Here is a 15,854-nt window from a genome sequence, read left to right as displayed (position 1 = left end):
GCTTCTAACTGTGCCCCCTCCCAGTCTAGATGATCTGATCACAAACCTGGACAGCTGACAGTTTGTCTGAAAGAAACCTCTCATCCCATTTTTGCTTGAAAGGTCGTCTTGTGGAAATATTTTATTTGCCTGCAGGGAATCCTTCTCTGTTTGAAGAGTTTTGTGGTGTTTCACACAGCGTGGGTGGTAGTTTGTCCATTTGGAAAACACTATACTGTGTACTGTATTAAACAGTGCTTCATCTCTAAACCTAAGGACTGGATGCTGCTCTCGAGACACAATTATTGATTGTGTCTGGGAAACACATGGTTAGATGAGATGATCCCTGTATGTGCTTCGTCCTACATAACACTTCATACAGAGTGGCAGCATATGCTTCAGTCCTTTTTTTGCAAAACCATGATTGGATAGGCCACTTTATATGTTTGCCAGTAATGTTCTTACAGTCTATCATAGCCTAATTTTGTCTATTGTTGCCCTGTCCAACTCAGCTGACTTCTCCTTTGCTCCCCCTCCCTGACTGGTCTCATTATTGAGGTCACTCAGAGATCTGGCAGGTTTCCTTTGCTGGGATGGCAGAGCACTGTTCTGTTCAAGCCACGGATATCCTCAGGAAGCCCTCTAAAAGGGTTGGGCTGTGGCCCCTGCCCTCACCTTCCTCGACAGTCTTCCTCCAGTGGCTCCCATGACTAACAGGACATCTTTTAGTCAGACGTTTACTGGCTCTATGTTTTGTGGAATTCTCCACTGTAGCACCCTCAGTATTTTTCAGAATAACTGCATCTGGGTGATGCAACATGACACATGCACAGCCCCTTTGATTTTATTCACCCACCCGTCTTCTCTTATCTTTTTCCATATTTGTCATATCTGACTTCTTTTATCTTTCTGCTGTTTCCAATGAGTGGTTGGCAGAAAAGTGGCACTACTGTACCAGTCCAGGGAAAAAGATGGGGTTGGTGAAATCTTTACTGCTGGAGGAACTGGAATTGGATGGGTGGATGGAGGGCTGGGCGGAGTAAAGGATCAGTTACTTTTATGATGAGTTGTGTGGGGACTGTTGGACAGGCGATCTCTTGCGGGTTGGTTTTAAGCTGGTGTGTCCATGACTCAGGGGTAAATCTGGACAATTCTATTGGTTCACTTCTTGATGAAACTTTAGTACAATGCAACATAATACAAGCCAGTTGGTGGCAATTTCAACCTGCCGCTCCCGTCCTGAGGTTGTGTAGCAATTGAAAGTGATCATACTACTGACATTCTAGCATTACATCAGATGCATGGCTCTATTGTAAACTGTTGTCATTGTTCTTTCCCCTAGAGAATGGGTTAGTCACAAGGCCAGCCCTGTAACAATAGCTAATGCCATGTACACCACTATTGAACCTGTACGTAACCAAGCCCCAGTATGATGAACAGCCCTGACAGGAATGTGAGTCCAAAGGACTCAAAGGAAACCAGAGCAAACATGTTAGGCCCAGAGCTAATGGCTTTTAGCTTTTCCAGAATGTCTTTCTGTCTAGTTATAATAAACAAGCCCTTTCTTTGACACATCTAACATGATGTGAAAAACTTGAATTGAGTGTGACTTGATTGAGAGATTAGCTGTGCACCTTGGCAGTGATTCCTAAGCATGCAAGGAGACCCATGTTATCAGTGCCTTGCATGCTGGCTGTGGAATTTTTTAATAACCTTACAAGAGATGGCTTTAGTGGTGTGCCATTCAGATGCTTTGTAGTATTCAAGGTATTTATTTAGTGAAATGTAAAGGCGAACACTGCAAGATCCTCCAAGTGGAAGTGTTAAATGACAATCCTCAGGAAAGATATTCACCAGATTTCCTTGAATAACTTTGTGTACAATAGTTACAACTAAAACCCAGGAACTTTTTCTGTAATGAATAAAATGAATGGGTTGAATATATTCAATACTGTCAAATAGTGGGTTTTTGTATGAAAGGGGTTACCGGGTTTCATCCTGGTAGTTATTTTTCAGACTTTGGCTTTATGTTGTTGTTGTTTATGTTTCAGGTGTTTTTTTTAATAATATATAATAATATTATTGTAGTTTAAGTTTCAGGTATAAGCAATGTTGCCACTAAACGGCAGTTCAAAGTTTTTATTTGTTACATGTTAGGGTACAATGTACAGTAAGCAAAGCAGTAAAATGAAAAAGTTTTCCTATATCATGAAAAATATTGCATATGGTGGGAAATATCGCAATAGTCAATATTATCAAATAGGGGCCCAAGCCTCATAGTGGTGATGGAGAGTAAACTGGTCAAGATGATGTCTGTTTGTGGGTTGTAACTGACATAAAAATGACAGACACAGTAGTTAACAAAGCAGTGTACATTAACTAGTCATAAATATACTTTGGAAAAGTGAAATGTCAAGCCTTTTTAATAAATTGATCCTACTTCATATTGGCTCAGTGAATGTCTGTTGAGACAAACCACTGCAGTAGTAAGAATGCAAGGAATGCCATGGCTAATTGATTAAGTGAGAAATGGCTGCTGGGCCTTCATGCTTTTTCCATTCCTAACTATTTTTTAATGTTTGATTTCTGGCACGGGTGCTGATCATCTCCACTCCTCTGAGGTAATCTAGGTTGCATATTGTGTAAATCACTTGGTAATGGATTAGAAGCAATCCTATCAAACATTACTGAAATAGTCTTCCACTGTGGTGCAATACCAGTAATGTGTGTTTTGATCACAGCAGTCACTAACTCACAGTGATAGCTTTTACACAGACTAGCACTTCTCACAACTGTCTTCTAGCGCATTATCCCCTGACATTTATCCTGTTCTCTGTTTTGAGTTACACAAAGTCTTGGAACAGAAGTGGCATGTAGCACAGTTTTCTTCACTGAGGTCTGACACATTTCAGCTGCATTTTGGGAGTAGCCATCTTGATGGAACTGACAACATCTTGGACTTGAACAGCAAATGACACATATACGCTCTTTACTGTAAATACACACAAACTCACTTGCACATTCTTGCTTCGGTATTTGTATGTTTTGTGTGACTATTGTTGCTATTGTTCAACTGAAAATAGGGAGTTGGCCTCCCTCACATCCAGGGTGGAGTTACTGTTACATCAGCTCCAGTATTAGCTTCTACTGCAAACATCTATGAAACTAGATGTTTATAATATTAGTCAGTTCATTTGTAATATGAATTGAAAAGGATATTGAAAAGGAGTAAGAATTTATTTGAAGGTTATTGGTGCACTTGGTATGCTAACACACACCAGACCTGTGTTTTTTAGGTCAGATGGACTGTGATGGATTTAATACTCATGCATAGAATCTCTATTGTAGATGAAAGTTTTCTCTTTCCAGACTCCAGATGTTTTATCCCTCTCTCCACCCCAAAGCTGCCCTAGTCGATAGCCCACAAATCATCCCTTGTCCAGCCTCCACCCCCACCACCCTGCCCACATTTCTTAACTAGATGTGTGGACCGCTGTCAGATCCAGCATGCTCTTCCACCTTCACTCTCACTTAGACAGATTCTCCCCTCTCTGAAATGTGGATCAGTCTCCTGCTTCTCTGTTGACAGTGAATCTGACATACTGAGAAAGCAATCGGTTTATCTTTTTAGTTTGAACCCTTTCCCTCACCCACTGTGATTCACAAAAAGGCATTTGCAACACTTGCTTTCACATGCTGTGTTACAGTGGATATGCATAACTGAACATGTGCGGTATCACTTTACAAGGTGGTGGTGGAGGTGGGGGTATGAGGGTCAGCTGTGTTGCACTCCCCGTGAGCAAATGCCACTGGAGAATGGGAGGAATCTCAGTTATCTACGCACACACATGAATGTTTGCACACACAGGGATGCATATGGTCACAGACACACATCCATCTGAAAACAGCAAAGCACATGCAGCTTTACCTGTCCACGGCCGAGGTTTACGTTCAGTGTTCCCTCAGGCCGTGGGGGCAAGAAAATGGCATAGCTTAGATAATTAACTCTGCTGCTATGACCCAACTAATCTATCACTGTTAACACCGACTGAACTGGCAATCAAGAGTTGGTGTAATCTCAGGACAGGGTTCATTCTTATCTTCTGGATGTGGCAAAAAGTTCAGCACAGTCATGGCATGTGTATGTTGATTAGAACATCTTGGAGCTTTGTAATGAGAGCGTGCTTTCTTGTCAGTGTGAGGAATGAGGGGGAAAGCGTGTGTCTGCTCATGGAGCTTTCCCAGCGGGGATCTCTGTCATCTCAAACCATATGTCTGGCCAGAGCTGGATTTCTCAAGAAATGAGAGTGGGAGGAGGGATAGATCACAGCCAGCCAAACTTTACTTTTGAGACAGAACGTGTGTGTTCATGTTTTGTTGTTCATTCCACAATTAATAATCAGCATTTCATAACTCTGTCCACTGAGCTGTGTTGTGTAGGACTGGCTTGCTTCAGTTTGTTTTGGTCTGATGTTTTTGAAATCTCCTGCATGCATGTGTGTGCATGCTAATGTGTGTTCTCTCTGACTAGACACCCATCACTGAAGAAGGCCCTATACCCCCGTGTGTGTGTGTATATGTATGTGTGCGTGAGTGTGTGTGGGACACTCTCACTCACACTCAAAGTGATCCATTCATTTGTGGCCTGGCACCCAGATAGGGAGTCCGGTTGAGAAAGACAGAGACTGAGAGAGACTGTTCGGACCCTGCACAGTGACTCAATGCTAGCTGTCTGCCTGGCACAGATTAGATCAACACTGATGAATATTCAGCAGTTGGCCATCACTGCCAGAATGGCCTACATTTCGATCAAGGCGAGAGATGGGAGTCTCACTCTCACCCTTCATGCAAAAGACATTGCTCTACATCCTGCAGAGAGTCTGAAGGGCTTAATTCAAGAAATAAGTTAATTGTTTGTATTTTTTTTTCTAGTCTCATGGCAGAGCTATAAAGTTAGTCAGATAATTGAGAGGGCTAAAACCCAGATCATTTGTGCATATGTCCCAACTTAAAGATACAGTTCAGGTTTGGAACACAGTCTGATGTAAAAGGAACTAACTTAGCATAATCGGACCCCATGTGTTGATGAATTGTATTTGCTGTCTGGTTTCCATAATAAGCCAGGTCTGAAGTCACAACACTATGAATGTTTCCAAAAGTAACCTGGAGGCCCATCTTCAGCATTATACCCAAAGAATATTCTGTTGGGTGAGCTCCCTACTGTTTGAAGCACGGCTTCCTCCCTCAATCCTAAACACATGTCTACCAGACAAAGACAGGAACTGTGCGGATCTAAACTACAGCTAGCAGGAAGTGTGTGTTTGCTTTGGAGTTCATTGAATGTCTGAGGAGGTAAAGGGCATCCCAGATATGAGCCCGGACATCGACAAAACCATGCGACAAACCATGGTTCGCCAAAGACACTCACTGAATGGGACCCGATAAGAATCAATAAAGGTCCAAAGACCTTTTATTGAGGAGTATTTTTAGTTTTTTCTGTTTGTATGGAGAATGTTGATGAATATGAACAAAACATGCTTCAATACATGCATGTTTTCTCAGTTTGCACTAGTTGATGTGTGAGGCAGTGTAGGAAATGGCGATGCATGAGGGATTATGTTTGTGTGCCTGTGCCCCACCAAATCAGTTACGCTGGTACCTTCCATACACCACTAATTGTAAGTGGCTTTATAAAGCTGTGCTGAAGGTAAACGGAGAATAACAAGTCATCCAAATGGAGATTTGGCAGATGACAGCATTTTTGTTTCTGTCGAATTAGATTATCAGCTGTCCTTTTTTAGGATGTTGTATTTCCCAGGCTGAACCATTTCCTCTCTTCCTCTCTTCCAGGATGGTTCTCTGGGCAACATAGATGACCTTGCCCAGGAGTACTCTGAGTACTACAACACCTGCTTCAGTGACGTCAGCGACCGCATGGAGGAGCTGCGCAAACGACGAGTTTCCCAAGAGCTTGACATGGTAAATGCACGTTCAGACACAGACACACACACACACTAAGAAAAACCTTGTACAGCAACCAAAAACAGCTGTCATTTCATCTTGCTTGCCTACAAATTGCTTTGGACAAATGAGTCTTTTTTTGTTTTGTTTTTTGCAAATCCTTTAATAATGACCCCCAAAAAAATCCCTTTTAGAACAGTCTTGTGGCTTTACACTGTATAATTTCCACAATCATAGCCAACAACCTGGCAAAGACAAACAGCAACAGAAGGAATATGAATGTGCACTTAGGTTTAAGCCTTTCACCAAAGACATTTTTCCTTTTCTGGATGTGAATGCAGTGGTGTTCTGGGGGTTCATGGGGGACTTTGGGGGTCCTTTTCACAAGGATGTAGGGTAGTGGGGCACCCCTTTGGTTGCCAAGCTGCCAGCAAACGTAGGATGGTATGCTGCTGGTGCTGCACACACAAACCGGAGCAAGTGTGGAGTGCTATGCTAACTTCATATGACTTATTCATGGTGAATTAAATCAGTTTGAAGCTCTAGAAAATGTAATTTGGGATCAATAAAATCAATTAAACAAATATATATAAAAAAGCCTCTTCATTATGCCTTTCTGACTAAAGTTACAGTTTAGATCTGCTTGAAAGTAAGATGTCCAACTTAAATAAAATAAGGATGATAGGTGTCACAAATAAAACTGTTCATGACTCACACAGATTTTGCTCCTCAGCTTTTCTTATTTTAGCTCCCATCCAAATTGTCTCAGTTGATATATTTTTGTCTGACATTGCTGGTTTTCCAGTTTGATAGGAGGCCTCATCTGCTTGAAGACAGACATGTGGTTTTGCTTGGGCTGACAGGTATAGCTTGGATGGATAACTGATTTATTGCAAACAGACATCCTGTTCTCACAGCTTCCAGGAGACGGATAGGAATAGGATAGCATAAAAAAAAAATCATAGCTGTGGATATGTAGATGCATTTTGCCTCTGATCAAAGGTTAAATGTTCTCTCTCTGTGGCCACAGACTTAAATCTACCTTTTCCCTTCACGTGACTTTCACAGTAATAACGATTACCTCTGGATGTTTTGTAGTTTGAGAAAGTCTCATCCTGAGGAGATAAAACAGGGGAAGGGGAAGCAATCAGGGCAGATTTTTGCAGCCTGCGTAGAAGAAGAGAGAAAAGAGCTGACTGGGCCCTGAGCCTGAAGCCCAGCACAGGAGGAGGATAAGGATGTGAGCAGAGGAAGACGAAGGGAGGAGGATGAGGGGAATGAAGAGGAGGAGTGGGGAATGTGAGAGCCTGCAGCTGTCCTGCCACTCTGCAAAGTTTGGCACCAAAATATAGGAGATGAGAAGGGAAAAAAAACATGAAGGAAGGAATATGGGTCAGACAACACCTTATTGAGAGCTCTCAAAAGCGTATTATCAACCCACGCTATATGGCCTGACCTTTGCCTTGCATTTTGGTACAGTGCTTTTCTAAAATTAGGTTTTGAGAATATTCAAGTCTACAGCAGCCTTTTCTCTACCAAGTTTCCAAGGGTAAGAGTAGTTGAAGACAAAATTCATCCTCTTAGGCAATGTTGATGTTTTTGTTTTCAGCTTCATTTTTCTACTGGGCTGGACACCTTGATGGTCTCAGGCTATGGTGCAGTATCTTTAAAACGAAGTGAAATACATTGTGAAAGTAATACACAAGAGGAGACGGGGAGAGAGACAGGCAAATCACAAGAGGCTCAGATGAACTGAGAATAAGGCCAGACAGCTGAATGGACACCCAGTCAGAGAGAGAGAGAAGCAAACGACTATTGTATCTTGTGAAGTGTGTCCAGAAATCAGTGGCTGAGAGCCAGCGTCATGCAGCCGTCTCCCTCTGGGCCAATAGCAAATAATTAGAGAAGGTCACAATGTCCAAGAGCCACGTTAATGGGGAGACATTTAGCAAGTGGCATTCCTGAGGGACATGGCCTTTAGGGAAAGACCTGTCACTTGTAAAGGGTACAGGATGATGGTAGAGTAATCAGGTCTCCACAAGACCTACTCCCTCTCCGGTCATTGTCTTTCTTTTCGTCTGTATAAAGATCCATAGGTCAGCTTTTTTCTATTTTTGACACAGTAACTTCAATTCTTTCACGTCTCTGATGGGCTTGTGACCTTAACTTTGACCTGTCCTTGTCTTCACACTCTATAAGAGGAGACAGAGGTCAAGATAAAGGAGTGTAAAGTTAAAGTTTGATGACTGTCTGACTTAATATGTTAACTTTGTCTTGTCTGCCGACAACATATTTGGCAATTTGCTTTTAGAAAAGTCCCAGTGAAAGCCCCAGTGTCTATAGTTTAGCTGTGGTCCGAGCGGCGACACCAAAGAGAAAGAAGAAGCTCTCTTATTTAACTTTCTGTTCTCCAAAACCTTCTCAAGTTGACTTTCAGGCTGGCAAGTGTACAGATTTTTTTTTCAAAAATGGGAACATTTTGGTTTCTGTTTGAGTTTTTTTGTTTTGTTTTGTTTGTTTTGTTTGCTCTTTTTTTCTTGAGAAATGTTCTTGCAACATTAACATTTTTACGGAAATGTGTGGAACTTAACAGTAATGTTTGTTTTCGCTTGTACAACATGTCTGCCAACTCTTGAGGGGCCTCTCAATTAACAAAGTCTGTTGTGGTGACACCGGGAAGGTCTCCCTATTAGGAGCTGATGATAGAGGCTCTCAGAGATGCCTATCGACGTGCCCGCTTCCTGCGTGGTCTCAGCTGGGTTATTTCTATGCATCTTCGTGTTAGTTTTTGAGTAACAGGGACACAAGGAGTTAAATAAACATCCCCCTTTGGGAATGTGACCTATGGATTAGTGCTACGATGCACAGTTTCCCAGCGCTTCCATAGACAACAAGAGTTTGGATGGCTCTCACTGGCATGCTGATTTGGTGATGCGTAAGGTTTATTGTTGGAAGTGACAGGAAGTATTGAAATGGAGCAACAAGTTCAGCAACTTCAACAAAACAATGTTGTTTCAAGTGACAGGTCAGTGAACGGTCAGCCAAAAGGGTAAAGATTACCTTTTAGCCTGAGCTAGAAATTTCAGATCCATCCTTTGTGGTGGATAATTGCTGGTTTAATTGCTGTCAATGTAATTTTGTATAATTGTAGTTGTTTCTTCCACCTATTTAACAAATTATCAAAAAACATCAGCCATGACTCAGCCCATTAGAAATAACATGGTGCTTACAGGCACGAGTCTGTTTACTTACACATCATTTAATTTCCATACATCATTACAGAGCTTCTAAATTTGTTTTAGGTTTCTGTCATTGTTCTTTTCAGCTTTTCAGAAACTTTGTAAATTTTCTAGTCTTTTATGGATGGAAAGACATCCCAGAGGACCTCCAAGTACTTCCGACCTGCCTGTGCTCCATGTGTTACTCTGAAGATATCAAATCTTATGAATCAGAATAGGTGCACCAGTTTAGGAGGTGGATTTTAAAGCTTTCAAACTGGAGCTATAAAGAAAACTCTGGGAATAAAGGCTGTTATAAGGTTAACTCCCATGTTAACATACATTGTACACAGAGTGATTTGAAGCTGAGGTGACCAGAACACATTATCAGATCTGCATTTACTAATTGTCTGTCTTTTCTTTCTCATTTTCAGTTCCTTTTCACTAGAACATTGCTTCATTTCTTTAACTGTTGGCAACACAGCCACATAGTCACATTGTTCAGCATGACTGTCTTTTCTACTGAAGGTGAAAATATGCCAAATGGACATAGAAACTACAGGAGGGATCCCATCTAAGACGTGTAGAGACTGGTTGTTGGGATGGATAATTGTGTATAGCCGAGGGAGGAACACATCAAACTAGATGATAGCATCTCTCTTTTAAACCACAGTGATTAAACAAATGGCATGTATTAAATACAGATCAAGATGGATCGTTTTGGAGTTTGTGGTTGTAAGACAAACCTTTTTAACACATTTGTACATGCTGTAACCATGATGAGGCATTGCAACAGTATCTTTGGTAACCTGCTTCAGGCTAATTTTGAAGTTGTGGTAAACAGAGAGGTCATGAAGATTAAATCCTTTGATGCTTTGGCCAAAATTCTTTAGTTGTTGGTCTCACTGTTGACTTCATGACTGAAGCACTTTTGCCTCAGCTGGTGTCAGACTGATCTGCAGGCCTCAGGAATGCTTTGTTATGGTTTTCTAGCTGAGTAGTTGGACAGTTGGGGGTCAAGTACAGACTTGTGTTTTGTTTTGTCATGAGGTGAGGAACAGTGTGGTTAATGTGCTAATGCCTGTGTGAAGTTCGATCGACAAAGTGGGTCAGTTCAGCTGGGTTAAAGCTACAGTGCATAATAAAGACAAACTGTTGTGAATTCTGCTGCTTATTTCTCTTTTCTACCTTCAGGGTTTTGCCCAGAAACGTCGCGAGTCAACATGCTCAGACGGCGGTCTTTGTTGGTATAAGATCACTTTCAAATTATGTTGGCATAGCTGTTTTTAGCACCTGTGGAAAGCAAGTGGTATATTTGTAATTTTATTGTATGATTTATTAGTCAGTATTGGGATCATGACTGTCATTGGAATTTGTAATAACTCTGGTATTTGTGTTGAAATACCAAAACAATGATGATCCACACGGCTCAGGAATGCTTCGCACTGCAGGCATGCGAGCCTGTGCTGCAAATATGCACACACGCACACACACACACACACACACACAGTCTCAAAACTTCTGGAACGGAAGCAGTTTGAGGTGTTACTGAGTGTGGTCATGGTTTTTTGTTTCTCATAAGTGAATTTAAGCAGCTCAGAGGTGGCATGGCCCACTGGTTTATAGTGCCCACTGAAAACGTGAATTTCCTGTTTTTGTGTATGAGATTTTTAATGGCGGTGCATGCTCGTTTGTTTGTGTGTGTTTGTGTGTGTGTGTGCAATCATGTGAATGTGTGTAAAACTTGCTATGAGATCCTCCAAATGAGCAGGTCGTGCTGGCTTGCACCATACCATACTGGTTCTACCGCTAACGTCTTTTTGGGCTTGCACCAGGCTTTCCAGTTGGTACCTGTCCGTCCACATGCCCAGTCCTACCTGGCAACCTCATACTCACCCACTCAGTTTTACTCAGCCATTCCAGTTGGCATATCTCCACTAAGCCACCTGGTCTCTAGTTTTACCGCATACGCTCCCTATTTTTGACTCCGAGGTTGGCTCGGTAACTCTGCTGTGGGAAACTCATGTCTCTGGTTGGCCTTGGAGTCATGTTCGGACTAAACTGCTGCTATTTAACACTCATCTGTGTTTCTATCCTTTCCCTCTCATTAGCAGTCTGGTCCTGCAGCAGCAAAACAGAATTTAGCAGTAGTTTCTGGGTTAATGATGGAAAGCAACTTGGTGCTTGGAATTGCAGTCACTTTACAGGAGCTTTTGATGATGTAGTGTGTGTGTGTGTGTGTGTGTGTGTGTGTGTGTGTGTGTGTGTGTGTGTGTGCGTGTGTGCGCGCGCGCGTGCGTGTGCGTGCGTGTGCGTGTGTCTGCGCGTTTGCTCGTTTGTTTGTGTGTGTACTGGGGCTGGGTCACTTCTGATGCAAGCTTCCCTGTCTGCCGACATCGTGATCCTCATTAGCCAGAGCCCTCTCTCTTGCATGCTCCCTTACTGCCTCCTCTCTCTTTTATTTTAACTCAATTCAGTCACGCTTAAGCAATCAGAGTCTTGCGTTCACATCACACTTGCACGCCCGTACACACAGAGTGGATTGTGCACAAACAACCCTTTGGACATCTGGAGGGAAAACACATGGCACACGCACATACACATAGTTTGCCAATTCGGGGTAAGTAGGGCAGTATCTCAAACTGATGCTGGTGATTTTATGCAAAGGAGAGCATTCCCCCTCTGGGAATGTGATGTGAGAACTAAGGTTCACACACGCACACACACACACACATACAGACACCACCACAAATACGCATCGATTAGATATTCTCTTTCTGAGATTCTCAGTTCTGCTGGCAACCTCTTCACCGTTCACTTTTGCTTCTCCATTAGAGATGCATAAGTCTGAGAGAAGCCCAAGTTTACTTTGGGAAGCTTTTACACAAATTTTCTCTCCACATCCTGCGTTGTGACAAATTCATCTCACGGATCTGCAGTGTAAGGCAAACGGGATGTAGGTTTTGTTTGTTTTTCACTGATCTTCTCCTCGTCTTTTCACCCTCTCACTCCCTCTTTCCATGTCAGAGATGGCACACACAGACAGGGAGTAAGGGGAAGCTGAGGAGGAGGAACAGAGAGCTGCTTTGTGTCTGTCTCTTAGGGGCTCTATCTGTGGAAGTGGAGGCGAGCTGTGTGTGTAGGTGCTCCTTAGTTTGGGTGTCTGTTTAGGTTTATGTCTGTGGTGGCATGTATGTGACTATGTCAGGGTCTGTGTCTGTATTTTTTTGAGTGTGTCCCTGTGTGATGCAGTGAGCTGAGAGTTTGGCAGTGTGTTTTTAAAAATAATTTTAACAAGCAGCTGGCATGGTGCCTGTAGTTATCCACTGGCATGACAGCCATATCTCTCCTGTTACTGCAGTCCAGAGAAGTCATCAAAGAGGATCTGATAGCAGAACCAATCTGCCACTACCCTTGTGAAAGTATCCGTGACTGTGCATGTGGACACACATGTTGTTCACAGTGCCTCTCCTTCTTTATGCACCTTTTTTTTTCTGAGTACACCCACATTATTCTGCACAATGCTGTTGTTTAAACGGAGCTGATTGCCAAAGTTGTGCTTGTTTAAGGGATAGATGTGTTGTTTCTTTGTCTCACATAAGCTCTGCCTCCGCAAAAAAAAAAGGAGCCACACAGCCCTGTCCCAGATTTTCCCTGTGCACAGCCTGGTAATGTAATGAGACAAGCCCTTGTACGTGTGTAGGCCTGGTAGATGAAGTTTTTGTGACCTTAGGCATGTACCTGCTCTCTGACTTATGGGAATCCCTATATTCAATGGGATGGACAAATAGTTTTTGCTTGCCAAAGAAACTTCCGGACCCGTGCCTCTGCCTGCTTGATCACCGTAACAGACAAATAGATAAACAGACAAATGAGCAAGGAGGACCTGCAGTGCTGAAGTTAAAGATAAAGCCAGCCAGACGGTCTCTCTAACATCTTTGCGCTCTGCCTGCAGTTGATTACAGCTGTGATAAGTGTAGGGTTCAGGCTAATTTTGAGGCTTTTAGCCACTTCAGCACTTTAGGTGTTCAGCTGATATGACCTGGAGGCTACAGGCTCTTAAAGAGCTCTTAAAGGAGGTTATGTCACCTTTGACTAAGTCCTTTAAGTATTACTCATGCTTAGTGGGTGAGGCTGTGGAAGGATTGTACTCCCCTCACCAAAGCCCAGTCAAAGAAGGAAAAAGGTTAAACTTAAGGTCACTCTGATTAGGAAGCATGAACAGACCCAGTGAAGGAAGCATATTACATTCAGCTTCCTGTGACTGTAATCCTACAACTGAATATCTGGGTGTGGGAAGAGAGGATGATGCACATTTCTCATGAATAACTGATTTGCTATTCCTGCTCTCCTTTTGGGAAACTCCAGATTTCATTTGTCATTTCTTTGTGACAGCAGCAGCAACTTCCATTTAGTGGTTTTGGGGAGGTAGTCACCTAGCAGCTGTCAGCCTGCCTCCTCAGGGCCCTGCAGGCATCCTCACTTCACTAATGTCAACTCCTTCATGCAAGCATTCTGATTCTCTAGTATGATTAAAAAGTTAAAATGCCCCTAAGATGATTGACTGATGAGTAGAATATCTGTACAAGATAAGGGAATTCACATCAGCTTTATCCGGGAAAGTTTTGTGTTAACCTTCAAGTGCAGCATCAGTCTGCTAGGGAAACAGAACAAGATGTGTGGGAGTGTGTGTTGTTTTTGTGTTATTAACATCCAAGTCCTTAAAACTTCTTTTTACTGCTTATTTTTTCATTTCATTTTGTACATGAACCAAAATACAAATTTGTAATATCAGCCAATGCATTTCCTGTAATTCTTCTGTATGTGATAAAATATGAAGTTAGACAGAAAGTAGAAACAGGAACTTGTTTTAGGTTATGTTTTCTCACTGGGACCTAAATGTCATGAACTGAATCTCAGCAATACCATGGCATTGACACTTCCTCAAAAATGTCCCAAAATATGGAGGCAGAGAGGTCATCACAAAGGGCTACGCTTAATATAGCTTTGACTAAAGAATCTTATTGACTAAGCTCATTCCCATGCCCCAGGCATGGAAAGTAAAGCCACATTTTTGTCATTGTGCAGTGAGCAGGAATATGACCACTAGAAATGAACAATGTTGACATGATAGTAACCTCAAGGTTAGGGATGCAGGCCTGTGAGAATCTGGATACTCGGCTTAAGCAAAGTGCTTTTTGTGGTGCTGAAGAGCCCACAGTATAAAACTGTGGCACAAAGAGTTAGGTAATCTCCTCCATGAGAGGAGACAAGAACACACCAGCAAGAAACTAGGAAGTGGACCGATCCCACAAGGCTCTTCATTGGCTTTGAGTGATCACATGCTGCAGGGTGAAATCTAAGTTGCAGACCTGCTGTGATACTGTAGTCCCCATGTCTGTCTACAGAAGCATTTGTTTCGAGGCACAGCTGTATCTGGATAAGCCATGATGAGCACACCTGCTTTAGGCATATGTGAGCACCAACAGTGAAAACAGCCCTGACACAGACATTTTCCACAGTTTTTGTACAAAACAGTCATTTGAGTAGTTTGTTCCTTAAATTCAAGTCCAAAGCTTTGCCCAGTCTGGATGTCTGTTTTCCATAGAAGCTATGTTGCCCTTGTGTGCTGCCATTTCATTTAGTCAAATGTGGTATGTTGTATTCTAAAGCAGCAGGTGTTACCTTATGTTGAGGGAGGGGCCCACTAACGTCATTGTGAGCACACAGTGGAATTCATGGAGCCACTTGCGTGGGTGCTTTTGTCATGTCTTGTTTTCTCGAAAAACACTGCACCACTGCCATCGGTATTCTCTAACAATTAAAACAGGTATTGCAGGTTCTGATACCTGAAGCAAGACTTGACTTGTCGAGCTGTCTGTGGAGGGGCGCACACACGTGCTTGTGTTTGTTTTCACTCACATGCAGGTGTGTCTACATGAACCTGACCAAAGAACGTCTTTCCCACATGAATACATTGTTAAGGATACCATCCACTGTTTCTGGTGTCAACTGACCTTTCTTCTCCATATGAAGAACTTGTTTTACCTTTTTAGTCTTCTCTGTTTTGTCCTTGCAGTTCATATTTCCCCAGTGTTATTAAGTGATTGATCTCTGACACTGACACCTGACCTTCTTTCTTCTCTCTCGCTCTCTCTTTTTTAGGAAAAACAGGACACAAGCACCACCTCTCTGCAGCTGCGTAATGAGATCCAGGTAGGCAGATATATTATGTTCGCACAACATAAAGTAACATGTAACAAGCTTTATGGTGTCAGTTTTACACATTCCTGTCTCCTTCTGTCTGTCCTCAGGAATCATTAGGCTTCAGCAGTGAGGTGTCGACTCCAGAAACGGACAGAAAGTAGGTTTTTTTTCCTTTTTTTTATTTTTTTATTTTTTCACTTTATCACTGTAACATGTGACCAGGGCCAGTGTGGAAACCATGAAATGGATGCTTGGATTGAAATGTGTGTCTGTTGCATGTCAAAACAATGTGCAGCGCAGCCTGCGTCTGGATCACATCAAGCCATATATGCCTGCACACGAAATCATGGATCACACATGGCCTTTCTGAATGTCTGCAGCTGAAGACGGAGGAGGCTAATGGAAATACACGCACCTCCACATGCAGCTCACGTGATTGATAGATCTCTTGTGTGATAGTTTGTACAAAAGGTCGCCCATGGGGTGCAG

General features: G+C 42.5%; 1 protein-coding gene across 6 annotated transcripts in view; it reads left to right on the top strand.

The window, feature by feature from the left end:
• Positions 1-15,854, top strand: part of sash1a (SAM and SH3 domain containing 1a) — a 228,528-nt gene that overhangs the window by 180,500 nt on the left and 32,174 nt on the right. For all 6 annotated transcript variants that reach the window (XM_071479305.1, XM_071479301.1, XM_071479300.1 and 3 more), the window contains exons 2-4: positions 5,830-5,958; positions 15,324-15,374; positions 15,473-15,522. In XM_071479305.1, the coding sequence (XP_071335406.1) occupies positions 5,914-5,958; positions 15,324-15,374; positions 15,473-15,522 (146 nt within the window). In that variant the 5' untranslated portion in view covers positions 5,830-5,913. The remainder of the gene's footprint in view (positions 1-5,829; positions 5,959-15,323; positions 15,375-15,472; positions 15,523-15,854) is intronic.

Source organism: Trachinotus anak, unplaced genomic scaffold (assembly GCF_046630095.1).
Source record: "Trachinotus anak isolate AG129_WGS33_773 ecotype Australia unplaced genomic scaffold, CSIRO_AGI_Tana_v1 ptg000005l, whole genome shotgun sequence".
Classification (NCBI taxonomy): domain Eukaryota; kingdom Metazoa; phylum Chordata; class Actinopteri; order Carangiformes; family Carangidae; genus Trachinotus; species Trachinotus anak.
Note: the sequence above shows the minus strand (reverse complement) of the source record. Positions and strands in the feature narration are given on the sequence as shown.